This window comes from Heterodontus francisci, unplaced genomic scaffold, assembly GCF_036365525.1.
Source record: "Heterodontus francisci isolate sHetFra1 unplaced genomic scaffold, sHetFra1.hap1 HAP1_SCAFFOLD_1178, whole genome shotgun sequence".
Lineage (NCBI taxonomy): Eukaryota > Metazoa > Chordata > Chondrichthyes > Heterodontiformes > Heterodontidae > Heterodontus > Heterodontus francisci.
Window position 1 is genome coordinate 1 of NW_027141711.1, and position 21,579 is coordinate 21,579.

At 49.5% G+C, this 21,579-nt stretch overlaps 1 protein-coding gene across 1 annotated transcript in view; it reads left to right on the plus strand.

The window, feature by feature from the left end:
* Positions 1-7: 7 nt before the first annotated feature.
* Positions 8-21,579, plus strand: part of LOC137364482 (microtubule-associated serine/threonine-protein kinase 3-like) — a gene marked incomplete at its 3' end in the record, with an annotated part of 131,991 nt that continues 110,419 nt past the window's right edge. The window contains exons 1-2 of the mRNA XM_068027671.1: positions 8-231; positions 18,316-18,401. Of these exons, the coding sequence (XP_067883772.1) occupies positions 149-231; positions 18,316-18,401 (169 nt within the window). The remainder of the gene's footprint in view (positions 232-18,315; positions 18,402-21,579) is intronic.

A 21,579-nucleotide genomic window follows, 5' to 3' on the forward strand; every position in this document is an offset into this window, starting at 1 on the left:
TAACACTCGGAGACCCAGGCACTGAGAAGATGCAAGTTTGGGACTCTGATTTTAAAAGAACAGAGAGAAGTATCAAGTATTCAACATCCCAAATGGACATTCTATTTTAACCTTTGAATTGCTGATCAGGACTTGTCTGAGTACGGTCATGTCTGATCCAAGCTACTGGATGGGGCTGCCCAGCTACAAGAGCCACTTTGTGACAGGAGCTTTGCTTCAGCGCTCTAAAAGGTACGTTTTTGACTGGATATTAACAGTATTTGAAGTCCCTGCCATGTGCTCAACCCCCTCCCCAGGCAGGCTCTTTAATAGATCCTGAACTCCCTCTCCAACTGTTCAGACTGCAATTGAACACAGGAACTGGAGTAGGCCAAACAGCCCTGACAGATAAGTGCTGCTTTGGAAGTGACTGTAAAACTATGTTTAATATTTCAGTAACAGATGCTCCCGGGTGTGTTTTCAAAGTGCAATGTGAAGAGGGCTCCACTTCCGCTAACAGCTGGAGGAGGTTCGGTGGCTTCATGTCTTCATTTATTTTTCATCAGATGGAAACTCCAGTCATGGAAGTTGCATCACATCGAATGACATAATTCAGATTAAACAGTCTCCGCATTACCTCATTTCTCTTTCCTTCATTCTTTTCTGTCTCTTTGTGTCCTCTTTCACTTCTGGTTATCCTACCCTTTTATTTCTGTCTCCTCAACATCTTTCTGTCTTCTATTTTTAGCTTTCCGCAGTGGTTTCAGTTGCTATCAACTCAACTCTGTCAGGTTTGAAACCCCGTCGAGGGTTTGTGCACAAGAATCAAAGCTGATATTCCAGTATAGTACTGAGGGAGTGCTGCACTGTCGGAGGGTCAGTACTGAGGGAGTGCTGCACTATCGGAGGGTCAGTACTGAGAGAGTGCTGCACTGTTGGTGGGTCAGTACTGAGGGAGTGCTGCACTGTCGGAGGGTCAGTACTGAGGGAGTGCTGCACTGTCGGTGGGTCAGTACTGAGAGAGTGCTGCACTGTCGGAGGGTCAGTACTGAGGGAGTGCTGCACTGTCGGAGGGTCAGTACTGAGAGAGTGCTGCACTGTCGGTGGGTCAGTACTGAGGGAGTGCTGCACTGTCGGTGGGTCAGTACTGAGGGAGTGCTGCACTGTCTGAGGGTCAGTACTGAGGGAGTGCTGCACTGTCGGTGGGTCAGTACTGAGAGAGTGCTGCACTGTCGGTGGGTCAGTACTGAGGGAGTGCTGCACTGTCGGAGGGTCAGTACTGAGGGAGTGCTGCACTGTCGGAGGGTCAGTACTGAGAGAGTGCTGCACTGTCGGAGGGTCAGTACTGAGAGAGTGCTGCACTGTCGGTGGGTCAGTACTGAGGGAGTGCTGCACTGTCGGTGGGTCAGTACTGAGGGAGTGCTGCACTGTCGGAGGGACAGCACTGAGGGAGCGTCGCACTGTCGGAGGGTCAGTACTGAGGGAGTGCTGCACTGTCGGAGGGTCAGTACTGAGAGAGTGCTGCACTGTCGGAGGGTCAGTACTGAGGGAGTGCTGCACTGTCGGAGGGTCAGTACTGAGAGAGTGCTGCACTGTCGGAGGGTCAGTACTGAGAGAGTGCTGCACTGTCGGAGGGTCAGTACTGAGGGAGTGCTGCACTGTCGGAGGGTCAGTACTGAGAGAGTGCTGCACTGTCGGAGGGTCAGTACTGAGAGAGTGCTGCACTGTCGGTGGGTCAGTACTGAGGGAGTGCTGCACTGTCGGAGGGTCAGTACTGAGAGAGTGCTGCACTGTCAGTGGGTCAGTACTGAGGGAGTGCTGCACTGTCGGAGGGTCAGTACTGAGGGAGTGCTGCACTGTCGGAGGGTCAGTACTGAGAGAGTGCTGCACTGTCGGTGGGTCAGTACTGAGGGAGTGCTGCACTGTCGGAGGGTCAGTACTGAGAGAGTGCTGCACTGTCGGAGGGTCAGTACTGAGAGAGTGCTGCACTGTCGGAGGGTCAGTACTGAGGGAGTGCTGCATTGTCGGAGGGTCAGTACTGAGGGAGTGCTGCACTGTCGGAGGGTCAGTACTCAGAGAGTGCTGCACTGTCGGTGGGTCAGTACTGAGGGAGTGCTGCACTGTCAGAGGGTCAGTACTGAGGGAGTGCTGCACTGTCAGAGGGTCAGTACTGAGGGAGTGCTGCACTGTCGGAGGGTCAGTACTGAGGGAGTGCTGCACTGTCGGTGGGTCAGTACTGAGAGAGTGCTGCACTGTTGAATATGCTGCCTTTCAAGTGATATGTTAAAACAAGGCCCCATCTACCCTCTCAGATGATTTAAAAGATCCCGTGGTCACTGTTTCAAAGAAGAGCAGGAGAGTTCTCCCCAGTGCCCTGGCCAATACTTATCCCGAAACCAACATCACTAAAACAGATGATCTGGTCATAATCACTTTGCTGCTTGTGGGATCTTGCTGTGTGCAACTTGACTGTTGTGTTTCCTACAATACAAAGTGATTACACTTCAAAAGTACTCCATTAGCAGTGAAGTGCTTTAGCATGGATGGTGGTCATGAAAAGTGCAATAGAAATGCAAGACTTTTTTTCTTTCTTCTGGCAGGTGACCTACATCTCTGTTTGACTCTTCGCTCCTGAACTTTGCTCTCTCTCTCTTTCCCTCTGTCCTCTGCGCCTGCCCCTCTTTTAATCCCAGTATTCTACTTAAAGCACAAAACCCTTGTGTTTAAAGGCGGCCTATCATGTGGAATATGTGGGCAGTATGCTGGTGACTGGAGTTAATGAGGCAGAGAGCTGCCCACCCCTTTCTCAACCTATTATCCACTTTGGTGGCAAAAACAGAAAGGCAGATTATTATCTGAACAGTGATAGATTGGGAAAGGGGGAGGTGCAGTGAGACCTGTGTGTCCTTGTAGACCAGTCACTGAAAGTAAGCATGCAGGTGCAGCAGACAGTTAAGAAGGCGAACGGTATGTTGGCCTTCATAGCGAGAGGATTCGAGTACAGGAGCAGGGACATCTTGCTGCAATTATACAGGGCCTTGGTGAGGCCACACCTGGAATATTGTGTGCAGTTTTGGTCTCCTTATCTGAGGAAGGATGTTCTTGCTATAGAGGGAGTGCAGCGAAGGTTTACCAGACTGATTCCTGGGATGGCGGGACTGACGTATGAGGAAAGATTGAGTCGGTTAGGATTGTATTCGCTGGAGTTCAGAAGAGTGAGGGGGGATCTCATAGAAACCTATAAAATTCTAACAGGACTTGACAGGGTAGATGCAGGAAAGATGTTCCCAATGGTGGGGGAGTCCAGAACCAGGAGTCATAGTCTAAGGATACGGGGTAAACCTTTCAGGACTGAGATGAGGAGAAATTTCTTCACCCAGAGAGTGGTGAGCCTGTGGAATTCGCTACCACAGAAAGCAGTTGTGGCCAAATCATTAAATATATTCAAGAAAGAGTTAGATATAGTTCTGAGGGCTAAAGGAATCAAGGGATACGGGGAGAAAGCGGGAACAGGATACTAAGTTTGGACGGTCAGGCACGATCGTATTGAATGTCGGTGCAGGCTCGAAGGGCCGAATGGCCTACTCCTGCTCCTATTTTCTATGTTTCCCCACTCCCAGTTAACACCAGACAGGCAGTGAAAATCCACCCACAGTTTCTCGGGTTTGGGATTCAGTTGATCAGGGACATCAATTTAAAATTATCTTCAGATTGAGGTGAGGTCAGGAGATCATTGTTAGCACAGAAGATTGTTGGAATTTGGAATATTTGTCACAGCAAGTGAGAATGATAGAGGGCTATGGGGAGAGAGCGGGGCAGTGGGATTAGTTTGGGGATTGTTACAGGGCTATGGGGAGAGAGTGGGGCAGTGGGATTAGTTTGGGGATTGTTACAGGGCTATGGGGAGAGAGTGGGGCAGTGGGATTAGTTTGGGGATTGTTACAGGGCTATGGGGAGAGAGCGGGGCAGTGGGATTAGTTTGGGGATTGTTACAGGGCTATGGGGAGAGAGCGGGGCAGTGGGATTAGTTTGGGGATTGTTACAGGGCTATGGGGAGAGAGCGGGGCAGTGGGATTAGTTTGGGGATTGTTACAGGGCTATGGGGGGAGAGCGGGGCAGTGGGATTAGTTTGGGGATTGTTACAGGGCTATGGGGAGAGAGTGGGGCAGTGGGATTAGTTTGGGGATTGTTACAGGGCTATGGGGAGAGAGCGGGGCAGTGGGATTAGTTTGGGGATTGTTACAGGGCTATGAGGAGAGAGCGGGGCAGTGGGATTAGTTTGGGATTGATACAGGGCTATGGGGAGAGAGTGGGGCAGTGGGATTAGTTTGGGGATTGTTACAGGGCTATGGGGAGAGAGCGGGGCAGTGGGATTAGTTTGGGGATTGTTACAGGGCTATGGGGAGAGAGCGGGGCAGTGGGATTAGTTTGGGATTGATACAGGGCTATGGGGAGAGAGTGGGGCAGTGGGATTAGTTTGGGGATTGTTACAGGGCAATGGGGAGAGAGTGGGGCAGTGGGATTAGTTTGGGATTGATACAGGGCTATGGGGAGAGAGTGGGGCAGTGGGATTAGTTTGGGATTGATACAGGGCTATGGGGAGAGAGTGGGGCAGTGGGAGTAGTTTGGGGATTGTTACAGGGCTATGGGGAGACAGCGGGGCAGTGGGATTAGTTTGGGGATTGTTACAGGGCTATGGGGAGAGAGCGGGGCAGTGGGATTAGTTTGGGATTGATACAGGGCTATGGGGAGAGAGCGGGGCAGTGGGATTAGTTTAGAATTGATACAGGGCTATGGGGAGAGAGAGGGGCAGTGGGATTAGTTTAGAATTGATACAGGGCTAGGGGGAGAGAGCGAGTCAGTGGGATTAGTTTGCAGATTGATACAGGGCTATGGGGAGAGAGCGGGGCAGTGGGATTAGTTTGCAGATTGATACAGGGCTATGGGGAGAGAGCGAGTCAGTGGGATTAGTTTGCAGATTGATACAGGGCTATGGGGAAAACGAGGCAGTGGGATTAGTTTGCAGATTGATACAGGGCTATGTGGAGAGAGCGGGGCAGTGGGATTAGTTTGCAGATTGATACAGGGCTATGGGGAGAGAGCGGGGCAGTGGGATTAGTTTGGGGAATGTTACAGGGCTATGGGAAGAGAGTGGGGCAGTGGGATTAGTTTGGGGAATGTTACAGGGCTATGGGATGAGAGTGGGGCAATGGGATCAGTTTGGGATTGATACAGGGCTATGGGGAGAGAGCGGGGCAGTGGGATTAATTTGGGGACTGATACAGGGCTGTGCGGAGAGAACGGGGCAGTGGGATTAGTTTAGAATTGATACAGGGCTATGGGGTGAAAGTGGGGCAATGGGATTAGTTTGGGATTGATACAGGGCTATGGGGAGCGAGCGGGGCAGTGGGATTAGTTTGGGATTGATACAGGGCTATGGGGAGCGAGCGGGGCAGTGGCATTAACTTGGGGACTGATACAGGGCTGTGCGGAGAGAGCGGGGCAGTGGGATTAGTTTGGGATTGATACAGGGCTATGGGGAGAGAGCGGAGCAGTGGGATTAGTTTGGGATTGATACAGGGCTATGGGGAGCGAGCGGGGCAGTGGGATTAATTTGGGGATTGATACAGGGCTATGGGGAGCGAGCGGGGCAGTGGGATTAGTTTGGGATTGATACAGGGCTATGGGGAGCGAGCGGGGCAGTGGGATTAACGGGGACTGATACAGGGCTGTGCGGAGAGAGCGGGGCAGTGGGATTAGTTTGGGATTGATACAGGGCTATGGGGAGAGAGCGGAGCAGTGGGATTAATTTGGGATTGATACAGGGCTATGGGGAGCGAGTGGGGCAGTGGGATTAACTTGGGGACTGATACAGGGCTGTGCGGAGAGAGCGGGGCAGTGGGATTAGTTTGGGATTGATACAGGGCTATGGGGAGCGAGCGGGGCAGTGGGATTAACTTGGGGACTGATACAGGGCTGTGCGGAGAGAGCGGGGCAGTGGGATTAGTTTGGGATTGATACAGGGCTATGGGGAGAGAGAGGGGCAGTGGGATTAGTTTGGGATTGATACAGGGCTATGGGGAGAGAGAGGGGCAGTGGGATTAGTTTGGGATTGATACAGGGCTATGGGGAGAGAGCGAGTCAGTGGGATTAGTTTGGGATTGATACAGGGCTATGGGGAGAGAGCGGGGCAGTGGGATTAGTTTGGGGATTGATACAGGGCTATGGGGAGAGGGCGGGGCAGTGGGATTAGTTTGGGGATTGATACAGGGCTATGGGGAGAGAGCGGGGCAATGGGATTAGTTTGGGATTGATACAGGGCTATGGGGAGAGAGCGGGGCAATGGGATTAGTTTGGGATTGATACAGGGCTATGGGGAGAGAGCGGGGCAGTGGGAATAGTTTGGGATTGATACAGGGCTATGGGGAGAGAGCGGGGCAGTGGGATTAGTTTAGAATTGATACAGGGCTATGGGGAGAGAGAGGGGCAGTGGGATTAGTTTAGAATTGATACAGGGCTATGGGGAGAGAGTGGGGCAGTGGGATTAGTTTGGGATTGATACAGGGCTATGGGGAGAGAGCGGGGCAGTGTGATTAGTTTAGGATTGATACAGGGCTATGGGGAGAGAGCGGGGCAATGGGATTAGTTTGGGATTGATACAGGGCTATGGGGAGAGAGAGGGGCAGTGGGATTAGTTTGGGATTGATACAGGGCTCTGGGGAGAGAGCGGGGCAATGGGATTAGTTTAGGATTGATACAGGGCTATGGGGAGAGAGCGGGGCAATGGGATTAGTTTGGGATTGATACAGGGCTATGGGGAGAGAGCGGGGCAGTGGGATTAGTTTAGAATTGATACAGGGCTATGGGGAGAGAGAGGGGCAGTGGGATTAGTTTGGGATTGATACAGGGCTATGGGGAGAGAGCGGGGCAGTGGGATTAGTTTAGGATTGATACAGGGCTATGGGGGGAGAGAGGGGCAGTGGGATTAGTTTGGGATTGATACAGGGCTATGGGGAGAGAGCGGGGCAGTGGGATTAGTACAGAATTGATACAGGGCTATGGGGAGAGAGCGGGGCAATGGGATTAGTTTGGGATTGATACAGGGCTATGGGGAGAGAGCGGGGCAGTGGGATTAGTTTAGGATTGATACAGGGCTATGGGGAGAGAGCGGGGCAATGGGATTAGTTTGGGATTGATGCAGGGCTATGGGGGGAGAGAGGGGCAGTGGGATTAGTTTGGGATTGATACAGGGCTAAGGGGAGAGAGCGGGGCAGTGGGATTAGTTTGGGATTGATACAGGGCTATGGGGAGAGAGAGGGGCAGTGGGATTAGTTTGGGATTGATACAGGGCTATGGGGAGAGAGCGGGGCAGTGTGATTAGTTTAGGATTGATACAGGGCTATGGGGAGAGAGAGGGGCAGTGGGATTAGTTTGGGATTGATACAGGGCTATGGGGAGATAGAGGGGCAGTGGGATTAGTTTGGGATTGATACAGGGCTATGGGGAGAGAGAGGGGCAGTGGGATTAGTTTGGGATTGATACAGGGCTATGGGGAGAGAGCGGGGCAATGGGATTAGTTTGGGATTGATACAGGGCTATGGGGAGAGAGAGGGGCAGTGGGATTAGTTTGGGATTGATACAGGGCTCTGGGGAGAGAGCGGGGCAATGGGATTAGTTTAGGATTGATACAGGGCTATGGGGAGAGAGCGGGGCAATGGGATTAGTTTGGGATTGATACAGGGCTATGGGGAGAGAGCGGGGCAGTGGGATTAGTTTAGAATTGATACAGGGCTATGGGGAGAGAGAGGGGCAGTGGGATTAGTTTGGGATTGATACAGGGCTATGGGGAGAGAGAGGGGCAGTGGGATTAGTTTGGGATTGATACAGGGCTATGGGGAGAGAGAGGGGCAGTGGGATTAGTTTGGGATTGATACAGGGCTATGGGGAGAGAGAGGGGCAGTGGGATTAGTTCGGGATTGATACAGGGCTATGGGGAGAGTGATCAGGCCACTGGCATTAGTTTGGGATTGAAACAGGGCCACGGGGAGAGTACGGGGCAGTGGGATTAGTTTGGGATTGATACAGGGCTATGGGGAGAGTGATCAGGCCACTGGCATTAGTTTGTGATTGATACAGGGTTATGGGGAGTGAGCATGGCAGTGGGATTAGTTTGGGATTGATTCAGGGCTATGGGGAGTGAGCAGGGCAGTGGGATTAGTTCGGGATTGATACAGGGCTATGGGGAGAGTGATCAGGCCACTGGCATTAGTTTGTGATTGATACAGGGTTATGGGGAGTGAGCATGGCAGTGGGATTAGTTTGTGATTGATACAGGGTTATGGGGAGTGAGCAGGGCAGTGGGATTAGTTTGGGGATTGATACAGGGCTATGGGGAGTGAGCAGGGCAGTGGGATTAGTTTGGGATTGATACAGGGTTATGGGGAGTGAGCAGGGCAGTGGGATTAGTTTGGGATTGATACAGGGCTATTAGGTGAGTGCACGGCAATGGGATCAGTTTGGGGATTGATACAGGGCTGTGGAGAGAGATCAGGACACTGGGATGAGAACAGAAAATGCCAGAAATACTCAGCAGCTCTGGCAGGATCTGTGTGTGGAGAAAAAGAGTTAACGTTTCAGGTCTGTGACCCTTCATCAGGACACTGGGATTAGTTTAGAATTGATACAGGGATATGGGGAAGAGTGGGACAGTGGGATTAGTTTGGGGATTTCTCTTGGGCTATGGGGAGGGTGTGGGTCAGTGAGGTTAATTTGGGAATGGTACATGGTTATGTGGAGAACGAAGGGCAGTGGGTTTAGTTTAGGATTGATACATGGTTATGGGGAGAGAACAGAGCAATGGGATTAGTTTTGGGATTGATATAGGTCTATGGGGAAAGTGGAGGGCGATGGGATTAGTTTGAGATGATTCAGGGTAATAGAGAGAGATCAGGACACTGGGATTGGTTTGGGATTGATACAGGCTATGGTGAGAGAGCAGACCAGTGTGATGAGCTTGGGATTGATTGAGGCTCTGGAGAGAGATCAGGACACTGGGATTACTTTGGGGATTGATACAGGGCTATGGGGAGAAAGCAGGGCAGTGGGATTAGTTTGGGATTGATTGAGGCTCTGGAGAGAGATCAGGACACTGGGATTACTTTGGGGATTGATACAGGGCTATGGGGAGAAAGCAGGGCAGTGGGATTAGTTTGGGATTGATTGAGGCTCTGGAGAGAGATCAGGACACTGGGATTACTTTGGGGATTGATACAGGGCTATGGGGAGAAAGCAGGGCAGTGGGATTAGTTTGGGATTGATTGAGGGCTCTGGAGAGAGAGTGGGGCAATGGGATTAGTTTGGGATTGATCTTGCTGTTAGCCAGCACAGATGGGTTGCATAAGCCTACATCTACTGGTGCATCTCACCTGGTTGCTTATATCCCATTTGATCCCACCTTTCCCCCCCCCCCCCCCCCCACTCCCCCACCCCAGTCAGAATCTGCATTCCCCAGGATTCCATAAGTAGCCTTATAATTGTTACCAATTTTGTTGGATTCTTTGGCTTGGAGTTATTGGAAATGTTACGGTTCTTATTCGTCTGGGTTTGGGTTGGTTATGGTTAGGTTATGGCTAGTATTAGGGTTATTATAAGGTTAGGCATATTGATAAGGTTCAAGGTTATTTGGGAGATTTGGAGTTCTTGGTAAGGTTAGAGGTAATTATAGTGTTCGGCTTAGAGTTATTCAGGTTATTGATAGGGCTATGGGTATCAGTCGCATTAGACTTAGCATTATTGTAAAGAATTTTGATACAGTTAGAACAATTGATAGGGTTAGGGGTATTGAGAGAATTAAGTTTCAGGTTATAGTCATTGTTAGGCTTCGGGCCTTTGCTGGATTATGGTTGTGGTGTCTGTGAATGTAGAGCTAGCTTTACCATGTACAGTCGGTTTCTTGCACAGCTTGCCATATTGAAGGTTGGGATTAGGCTGAACAGATCATCCTCCCTTCCATTTCCACAGGACTTAGGGTTAGGGTGCAGTTCAGGTGGGAGAATGTTGTGGGGTACAGTCAGGGTGGGGGATATTGTGGGGTACAGTCAGGGTGGGGAGACCCTCCTTAACCTCCTCAACATGACTTCAGCCTTTGGCATTGTTCACCACACTATCCTCCTCCAACACTTCTCTGCCATTGTCCAGTTGGGTGGACTGTTCTCATCTTGTTCCATTCTGATCTATCTAATCATAGCCAGAGAATCACCTGCAATGGTTTCTCCTCCTGCTCCCGCATCATTACCTCTGGTCTCCCACAAGGATCTATCCTTGGCCGCCTCCTATTTCTCATTTACATGTTGCCCCCTCAGCGACATCATCCTAAAACACATCAGGTTTCCTTATGTACACTGACGATGCCCAGCTCTAACTCACCACCACCTTGTTCGACCCCTTCACCATCTCTAAATTATCAGACTGCTTTTCCGACATCCAGCACTGGACAAGCAGAAATCCTTCCGACTAAATATTAGGAAGACTGAAGGCATTGTCTTCAGTCCCCAACGTAAATTCTGCTCCCTAGGCACTGAGGTTATTTGTCTGCCAGGCCACTATCTGAGGCTGAACCAGACTGATCACAACCTTAGTGTCCTACCTGACTCCAAGATCAGCTTCCGACTGCAGATCTGCACCGTCACTAAGATTGCCTGTTTCCACCTCCATAACATTGCTCAACTTCGCCCCTGCTGCTGAAATCCTCGTCCGTGCCTTTGTTACTTCCAGACTTGACTATTCCAATGCTCTCCTGTCCGGCCTCCCATCTTCCAACCTCCATAAACTCTGCTCCCCGTATCCTCACTTCTACCAATTCCTATTCACCTATTACCCCATGCTTGCTGACCTCATGTGGACATGATGGGCCAAATGGCCTCCTTCTGTGCTGTAACAATTCTGTGATTCTGTGACCTACATTGGCTCCCTGATCAGAAATGCCTCGGTTTAAAAAAATTCTCGCACACATTTACAAAAGAGCCACACACACACACAAATAGAATACAAAGGGAAAACAGCTTTGGTGGTTGGAGTAGAGTCTGGAATAAATGGAATTTAAATACAGTTTATCAGTCCCTGGGTTGAAATTGTAGCCCTGAAGGCCTCACTGGGCCACGTGCACAGTTGCAGGCTTGCTTCTCAGGGCTCCGGAAGGCAGAAGAGAGGGCTTGATCCTTGTCCCCTAGTTTTTGGCTGTGGTGGTCTGACTGGAGAGAGAGAGAGAGAGAGAGAGAGAGAGCTGCTTCATTGATGGCTTTTTCCAGTTAGTCCTCTCTGCATTCTGTCTGAAAAAGCTTACAGTTTCCCCAGGGCTGCACAAGCAGTCACATGACATTACCAAACCTCCTTGCAGTGTTAATGAGGTCCTCTGAAATCTTCTCTGAGATTCAAGGCTCTACCCCTCAAGCTGTTCAGTCACACTTGGTGGGGGTTGGCTCTTTCAAAGTCAATGGGTGTCGATGGCCCATGATGACCATTCAGATAAGGTCATTTCAGGTAATTTAATCAGAGAGTACCCCATTGTTATGGCTAGGTTGAGTCAGTTATGTTGTCTCCAGTCTGGGTTTTTGGTGGTTTCAAATGTAAGTTGCAGTGGCCATCTTGGCTGCCTGTTTACTTTTTAAAAATACTATTTGTAAGAATTTCCAGCAAAGTCTAAGGCAAGGTTCCAACTGATGAAATTAATATTTTCTATTTGGCACATAGGGCTTTCATGACACTCCCTAAACCTCCACTTCTCTACCTTTCATTTTTCCTTTAAGACACTCCTTAAAACATACCTCTTTGCCCAAGCTTTTGCTCATCTGATCTAATATCTGCTTATGTGGCTCGGTGTCAAAATTTTGTTTGATGGCGTTGATGTGAAGTGCCTTGCAACATTTTACCATGTTAAAGGTGCTATAAAAATGCAAGTTATTGCTGCCAGGTATTGCGAAGTTGTACTTCTGACTCTATAACTTCCAACTCCTGTCTCCTGTTTCCCAATATTGTCCTTGTTCCCAATGTATCCCATCTCCAAGTGGGATCTTTTTGTGAGAATAATGCTGGTTAAAGGGTGAAATGATAGAGTATTTAATATGATGAATGGATGGGACTGGGGAGGTAGAAGCAGACTGTTTTCAGCAGCTAAGGGGTTTAGAACAAGGGGCCATTGATTCAAGATTAAATATAAGAAAAAAAAACTTGCATTTCTATAGCACCTTTCACAACCTTAGGATGTCCCAAAGCTTTTTACAGCCAATTCAATAATTTTGAAGCATAGTCACTGTTGTAATTTATTAAACATGGCAGCCAACTTGTGCATATCAAGATCCAACAAACAGCAATGAGAAAGTGACCAGACTATCTGTTTTTCTATGTTGGTTAAGCGATGGATTTTGGCTACAGCACATTGGGATGAACTCCCCTGTTATTCCAATAGTGGAAGTGCAATCTATTATATTCACCTGAGAGGGCAGACAGGGTCTTGGTTTAACACTTCATTTGGATCAGAGGGCAGGGGAAAGCCCATAGAGAGCGTGTGAGGTTGTGGATTTACTCCCAGGGTTAGTGGTTGAGACAGAAACTGTGTCAACATTCAGGAGAACCTTAAAAGGTGAGCTCATCTAGGTCTGGAGATGGGAAGAGGATAAGGAATTACCCATGTGGTCAATGAGGTGGGACTTGGCTTCAGATGCAGCTCAGCTTGATGTGAATGAAGGTCTCCTTTCGCTTTTGCCTGCAAGGTTGTAAACTGAGTTTGGGCTGTCTCAATGAAGCTCCAGTGGATTTAGCACTGTCAAATTCATACAGAGAGGCCACAGTGTGGCAGGCATAGGAAAAACATCACATGCGTGAGAGGAAAGAAGTAAGCTGAATTATCACAGTGCAGTATGGTCTTCTGTACATTGTGCTTTCGAGAGAGTTAAGGGACTCAGTAACATCAAGACAGAAATATAGATCACACAGCCTCCCTGTCTCTCTGTGGAAGAATGCTGCTGTTCCAAACTTTAGTATATATCTCCTTACGTCACAGAGCTTGTACCTCGCACTCACACGAACAGAGGAGGCTGAGGGGTGACTTAATTGCGGTGTACAAAATTATGAGGGGCCTAGATAGAGAGGTCAATTACCAGGGGGCACCGATTTAAGGTGATTGGTAGAAGGATTAGAGGAGACATGAGGAAAAACATTTTCACCCAGAAAGTAGTGAGTGTCTGGAATTCACTGCCCAGATCGGTGGTGGAGGCAGAAATCCTCAACTCATTGAAAAGGTACCTGGACCTGCACCTGAAGTGCTGTAACCTGCAAGGCTACGGACCAGGTGCTGGAAGGTGGGATTAGATTGATTGGCTAGATTTTTCAGCTGGTGCAGACACGATGGGCTGAATGGCCTCCTTCTGTGCTGTAATTTTTCTATGGTTCGATGGAAAGGTGGACAAAGGAATATCAGAACAGGGTGGATAAATGTGAATGGAATTATACCATCCCATGGAGGGAGAAACACTGGCATCGACTGGTTGAGCTAATGACTTGTTTCAGTGATGTAACTTTCATGTATTTTTGCGTATGTTCCTGCTCTGCTTTCCCAGATTCTGCTCCACTTTCCCAGTTTTTGCTCTGGTTTCCTAGTTCCTGCTCCACTTTCCCTGTTCCTGCTATGCTTTCCCAGCTCCTGCTGCGGTTTCCCAGCTACTGCTGCGGTTTTCCAGTTCCTGCTCTGCTTTCTCAGATTCTGCTCCACTTTCCCAGCTCCTGCTCTGCTTTCCCACCTCCTGCTCCGCTTTCCCACCTCCTGCTCCGCTTTCCCAGCTCCTGCTCTGGTTTCCCATCTCCTGCTCCGCTTTCCCAGCGCCTGCTCTGGTTTTCCAGTTCCTGAACAAAAACAAAGAACAAAGAAAATTACAGCACAGGAACAGGCCCTTCGGCCCTCCAAGTCTGCGCCGATCCAGATCCTCTATCTAAACATGACGCCTATTTTCTAAGGGTCTGTATCTCTTTGCTTCCTGCCCATTCATGTATCTATCTAGATACATCTTAAAAGACGCTATCCTGCCCGCGTCTACCACCTCCGCTGGCAACGCGTTCCAGGCACCCACCACCCTCTGCGTAAAGAACTTTCCACGCATATCCCCCCTAAACTTTTCCCCTTTCACTTTGAACTCGTGACCCCTAGTAATTGAATCCCCCACTCTGGGAAAAAGCTTCTTGCTATCCACCCTGTCTATACCTCTCATGATTTTGTACACCTCAATCAGGTCCCCCCTCAACCTCCGTCTTTCTAATGAAAATAATCCTAATCTACTCAAGCTCTCTTCATAGCTAGCGCCCTCCATACCAGGCAACATCCTGGTGAACCTCCTCTGCACCCTCTCCAAAGCATCCACATCCTTTTGGTAATGTGGCGACCAGAACTGCACGCAGTATTCCAAATGTGGCCGAACCAAAGTCCTATACAACTGTAACATGACCTGCCAACTCTTGTACTCAATACCCCGTCCGATGAAGGAAAGCATGCCGTATGCCTTCTTGACCACTCTATTGACCTGCGTTGCCACCTTCAGGGAACAATGGACCTGAACACCCAAATCTCTCTACATCAATTTTCCCCAGGACTTTTCCATTTACTGTATCGTTCACTCTTGAATTGGATCTTCCAAAATGCATCACCTCGCATTTGCCCTGATTGAACTCCATCTGCCATTTCTCTGCCCAACTCTCTAATCTATCTATATTCTGCTGTATTCTCTGACAGTCCCCTTCACTATCTGCTACTCCACCAATCTTAGTGTCGTCTGCAAACTTGCTAATCAGACAACCTATACTTTCCTCCAAATCATTTATGTATATCACAAACAACAGTGGTCCCAGCACGGATCCCTGTGGAACACCACTGGTCACACGTCTCCATTTTGAGAAACTCCCTTCCACTGCTACTGTCTGTCTCCTGTTGCCCAGCCAGTTCTTTATCCATCTAGCTAGTACACCTTGGACCCCATGCGCCTTCACTTTCTCCATCAGCCTACCATGGGGAACCTTATCAAACGCCTTACTGAAGTCCATGTATATGACATCTACAGCCCTTCCCTCATCAATCAACTTTGTCACTTCCTCAAAGAATTCTATTAAGTTGGTAAGACATGACCTTCCCTGCACAAAACCATGTTGCCTATCACTGATGAGCCCATTTTCTTCCAAATGGGAATAGATCCTATCCCTCAGTATCTTCTCCAGCAGCTTCCCTACCATTGACGTCAGGCTCACCAGTCTATAATTACCTGGATTATCCCTGCTACCCTTCTTAAACAAGGGGACAACATTAGCAATTCTCCAGTCCTCCGGGACCTCACCCGTGTTTAAGGATGCTGCAAAGATATCTGTTAAGGCCCCAACTATTTCCTCTCTCGCTTCCCTCAGTAACCTGGGATAGATCCTATTCGGACCTGGGGACTTGTCCACCTTAATGCCTTTTAGAATACCCAACACTTCCTCCCTCCTTATGCCAACTTGACCTAGAGTAATCAAACATCTGTTCCTAACCTCAACATCCGTCATGTCCCTCTCCTCGGTGAATACCGATGCAAAGTACTCATTTAGAATCTCACCCATTTTCTCTGACTCCACGCATAACTTTCCTCCTTTGTCCTTGAGTGGGCCAATCCTTTCTCTCGTTACCCTCTTGCTCCTTATATATGAATAAAAGGCTTTGGGATTTTCCTTAACCCTGTTTGCTAAAGATATTTCATGACCCCTTTTAGCCCTCTTAATTCCTCGTTTCAGATTGGTCCTACATTCCCGATATTCTTTCAAAGCTTCGTCTTTCTTCAGCCACCTAGACCTTATGTATGCTTCCTTTTTCCTCTTAGCTCGTCTCACAATTTCACCTGTCATCCATGGTTCCCTAATCTTGCCATTTCTATCCCTCATTTTCACAGGAACATGTCTCTCCTGCACGCTAATCAACCTCTCTGTAAAAGCCTCCCACATATCACATGTGGATTTACCTTCAAACAGCTGCTCCCAATCTACATTCCCCAGCTCCTGCCGAATTTTGGGATAGTTGGCCTCCCCCCAATTTAGCACTCTTCCTTTAGGACCACTCTCGTCTTTGTCCATGAGTATTTTAAAGCTTACGGAATTGTGATCACTATTCCCAAAGTAGTCCCCTACTGAAACTTCAACCACCTGGCCGGGCTCATTCCCCAACACCAGGTCCAGTATGGCCCCTTCCCGAGTTGGACTATTTACATACTGCTCTAGAAAACCTTCCTGGATGCTCCTGACAAATTCTGCTCCATCTTGACCTCTAACACTAAGTGAATCCCAGTCAATGTTGGGAAAATTAGAATCTCCTATCACCACCACCCTGTTGCTCCTACATCTTTCCATAATCTGTTTACATATTTGTACCTCTATCTCATGCTCGCTATTGGGAGGCCTGTAGTACAGCCCCAACATTGTTACCGCACCCTTCCTATTTCTGAGTTCTGCCCATATTGCCTCACTGCTCGAGTCCTCCATAGTGCCTTCCTTCAGCACAGCTGTGATACCCTCTTTGACCAGTAATGCAACTCCTCCACCCCTTTTACCTCCCTCTCTATCCCACCTGAAGCATCGACATCCTGGGATATTTAGTTGCCAATTATACCCTTCCCTCAACCAAGTCTCAGTAATAGCAATAACATCATACTCCCAGGTACTAATCCAAGCCCTAAATTCATCTGCCTTACCTACTACACTTCTTGCATTAAAACATATGCACCTCAGACCACCACTCCCTTTGCGTTCATCCTGCTCTGGTTTCCCATCTCCTGCTCCACTTTCCCAGCGCCTGCTCTGGTTTCCCAGATCCTGCTCTGGTTTTCCAGTTCCTGCTCTGGTTTCCCAGCTCCTGCTCTGGTTTCCCAGCTCCAGCTCCGGTTTCCCAGCTCCAGCTCTGATTTCCCATGTCCTGCTCCACTTTCCCAGATTCTGCTCTGCTTTCCCAGATTCTGCTCCACTTTCCCTATTCCTGCTCTGGTTTCCCAGCTCCTGCTCCGGTTTCCCAGATCCTGCTCTGCTTTCCCAGATTTTGCTCCACTTTCCCTATTCCTGCTCTGGTTTCCCAGCTCCTGCTCTGGTTTCCCAGTTCCTGCTCCACTTTCCCATCTCCTGCTCTGGTTTCCCATCTCCTGCTCCACTTTCCCATCTCCTGCTCTGGTTTCCCATCTCCTGCTCTGGTTTCCCATCTCCTGCTCCGCTTTCCCATCTCCTGCTCCGCTTTCCCACCTCCTGCTCCGCTTTCCCACCTCCTGCTCTGGTTTCCCATCTCCTGCTCCGGTTTCCCATCTCCTGCTCCACTTTCCCACCTCCTGCTCTGGCTTCCCAGCTTCTGCTCCGCTTTCCCAGATTCTGCTCCACTTGCCCATCTCCTGCTCTGGTTTCCCATCTCCTGCTCCGCTTTCCCACCTCCTGCTCTGGTTTCCCAGCTCCTGCTCTGGTTTCCCAGCTCCTGCTCTGGTTTCCCATCTCCTGCTCCACTTTCCCACCTCCTGCTCTGGCTTCCCAGCTCCTGCTCCGCTTTCCCACCTCCTGCTCCGCTTTCCCACCTCCTGCTCTGGTTTCCCAGCTCCTGCTCTGGTTTCCCATCTCCTGCTCCGCTTTCCCACCTCCTGCTCCGCTTTCCCAGCTCCTGCTCTGGCTTCCCAGCTCCTGCTCCACTTTCCCAGCGCCTGCTCTGGTTTCCCAGCTCCTGCTCTGGTTTCCCAGCTCCTGTTTCACTTTCCCAGCTCCTGCTCCGCTTTCCCAGCTCCTGCTCCGGTTTTCCAGTTCCTGCTCCGGTTTCCCAGATCCTGCTCCGGTTTCCCAGATCCTGCTCCGGTTTCCCAGCTCCTGCTCCGGTTTTCCAGTTCCTGCTCCGGTTTCCCAGATCCTGCTCCGGTTTCCCAGATCCTGCTCCGGTTTCCCAGATCCTGCTCCGGTTTCCCAGATCCTGCTCCGGTTTCCCAGCTCCTGCTCTGGTTTCCCAGCTCCTGCTCTGGTTTCCCATCTCCTGCTCCGCTTTCCCACCTCCTGCTCCGCTTTCCCAGCTCCTGCTCTGGCTTCCCAGCTCCTGCTCCACTTTCCCAGCGCCTGCTCTGGTTTCCCAGCTCCTGTTTCACTTTCCCAGCTCCTGCTCCGATTTCCCAGCTCCTGCTCCGGTTTTCCAGTTCCTGCTCCGGTTTCCCAGATCCTGCTCCGGTTTCCCAGATCCTGCTCCGGTTTCCCAGCTCCTGCTCTGATGTTGCTCCAGTTTCCAGCTGTCTCTGACTGAATGTTAATGTTTTGATTTCTCAGTTGCCGCAGCAACAGGAAGAGCCTGGTGGTAAGCTCGCCATCACCCAGTCTCTCTCGGCCTCTGTCACCGCTCTCTCTACCAACAGGTAAAAGATTGTTCAGATCCATTTCTAATCAATCCTTTGTTTCTTGTCAAGGACTTGCAGTTACTGGGGGCAGGGTGGAGTGGGATGTTAAAATGAAAATCCCCATTCTGAAATCTTTCTAAAGAAGTCCCTACTCTGTGTGATCGATATTGCAGCAGGAAATGTTCATCAACAAGGCCATAAAAACAAGTTCCCTGTATGACCTTAACACTGAAACCCCAACCCCAGGGAACGAGCTATAGACACTTGTGGCCGATTGCTGTCGACTTCAGACAATGCAAGAAAGTGTTTACCCCAGTGAGGTTACTCCAGTAGTAACTGGTCATTGATCTATATTGATCCAGTGCTCCTGTCCTGGGCTGCACTGACCCACTGGGGTAGATTTTTGTTTCATCACTCTGAGTAAATAGTGGCACGGTTTGACTTTCTGCGAGAGAATCTACTTGTGCTTCAATCCATGAAAGCAGGTGGTCTGTAAGACCAGACAGGAACTGACCCTCAGCTCACCCTCTTCCCTCACTGACAAGTTTTTAAAATTCATTCACAGGATGTGGGAGTCACTGGCTAGGCCTGCATTTGTTGCTCATCCCTAATTGCCCTTGAGAAGGTGGTGGTGAGCTGCCTTCTTGAACCGCTGCAGTCCTTGGGGTGTAGGTATACCCACAGTGCTGTTAGGAAGGGAGTTCTAGGATTTGATCGAGTGACAGTGAAGGAACGGCGATATAGTTCCAAGTCAGGATGGTGTGTGTCTTGGAGGGGAACTTTCAAGTGGTTGTGTTCCCATGCATCTGCTGCTCTTGTCCTTCTAAGTGGAGAGGTCATAAGTTTGGAAGGTGCTGTTGAAGGAACGTTGGTGAGTTGCTGCAGTGTATCTTGTAGATGGTGCACACTGCTGCCACTGTGCCAGTGTTGTTGAGCTTCGTTTGTGTTGTTATACCTGCACCTGTTCCAGTGAGTCATAAGCATCTATTGGCTAGTTTTGTTGGGACTCCCTGGAGCCACACTCGGTTTAATGCTGCCTCAGTCCAGGGCAATCAATCTCATCTCTCCTCTGGTAATCAGCTCGTGTCCATGTCTGGGTCAAGACTGCAATAAGGTCTTGAAATAAATGGTTCTGATGGAACCAGAACTGAGTGTCAGTGAGCTGTTTGTTGGTGAATAGGCTGATGATACAATCGATAATTCCTTCCATCACTTTACTGATGACTGGTTGGAGGCTGCTGAGACAGTAATCAGACAGAATAGATTTATTGCTGTAAAAATTCAACAATGCTGAGGCTGCTTTACCCCAACATGGCAGATGGCGTGTACACATTCTGAGATGTACACATTCTGAGATGTACACTTTCTGAGATGTACACTTTCTGAGATGTACACATTCTGAGATGTACACTTTCTGAGATGTACACTTTCTGAGATGTACACATTCTGAGATGTACACATTCTGAGATGTACACTTTCTGAGATGTACACATTCTGAGATGTACACTTTCTGAGATGTACACATTCTAAGATGTACACTTTCTGAGATGTACACATTCTGAGATGTACACTTTCTGAGATGTACACATTCTGAGATGTACACATTCTGAGATGTACACTTTCTGAGATGTACACATTCTGAGATGTACACTTTCTGAGATGTACACTTTCTGAGATGTACACATTCTGAGATGTACACTTTCTGAGATGTACACTTTCTGAGATGAGTGCATAAAGCAACCATATTGATAGAGGCATCCAGGGCCCACACCTGAACCAGGAATTAGCCCCTTGGTAGATAAGGAGCTGATGACTGTGTGATGCCCCTTTGCCCTGAACTCTGCAGGTCTCAGCCTGACTGCAGTCAGCAAAATCAGGTCCCCATGTGGCCTCATCTGCTACAGGCCACCACCAGAAAGTGAACTTTGTAAAATATTTGGAGTTGGGGGGGGTGCAGGATTTTACAAGGGTGGTTTTGTCTTAGTGGAATTTAAAGGAGCAGAAATTAAAACAGAAAATGTTGGAAACACTCAGCAGGTCAGGCAGCATCTGTGGATGGCCCTCTTGCAATGAGCTGGAAGGCAGGAGGGGTCAGAATATTATAGCGAAAGACATCGGGACGGAAGTCTGATGCCTACTTCGCAATCAGATATTCTGAAGAGCGGCCGGCAGGGCAGAAGCACCCTTGCTCAGTTGTGGTGGGAAGGTAATTAAGACTGTTAACCAGGCGATTAACTGCAATTTTACTGGGGTTTTCAGATTTTACAAAGAGTGCACAGGAACCACAGGGCTTCAGAGCCTTGGCAGGTACTTAGAGGCAGTGAATTAGCAGGAGGTCAGTGCTTGCTCCAGACAGCAGCCTTAGAGAATGCTCGCATAGCTTGGCAGGGAGGGCGGAACAGCTTGGGCATTGGCAGTGGCAATCGGGAGCAGGGACAAACTTTCCAGCAGATCGAGGGCATACTACTCGAGTGCAGTCTTGTAAGAGGCAGTGGGGTGGGGGGTAGGGGTGGTGAGAGGGCCAGGAAACTGAGTGCAACTATCTGCCATGGGCCTCATTCACTCAGGCACTGGGAACACCAGTGAGGAGGAACGAGAGAGAGTGGAAGAGCAGCAGCCAAAGGCAACAACCTGAGGGCTGCCAGGAACTTCAGTCTCAGTTTTGGGGAAGAGAGGGGGAAAGCAGGAGGAGGGTGCAGAGGGGCACACAACCAGCCTCATGGGCGCAGAAGAGGTTACCCACCAGAGCTGGTCTACCATCCGAGACTCAACTACCTGCAAATGTCGGAGCAGCAGGGTCACCAAAGACTTTGCCTTTCCAGGGAGGCTGTCAGAGCTGTATGTCATGATGGAGGATGAGCTGAGCCCCATGGGAAGTGATGGGCCACTCAATGCCAGTGGCACTGAAGGTCACCGTCGCATTGAATTTCTGTGCCTCAGGATCATTCCAGGGATCCACTGGAGATATGTGTGAGATCTCCCAATGCCATCTTCAAGAGGGACAGCCAGTACATGCACTATCGCACTGACCCAGAAAGTCAAAATGAGAGGGCCACTGGATTTGGGGCCGGATTCCCCCAGCTGCAGAGTATCATTGACTGCATGCACGTGGCCATCAAGGCTCCCATGGACCAGGCTGCAGCCTTCATCAACAGGAAGGGCTTCCACTCACTCAACGTACAACTGGTCTGCGACC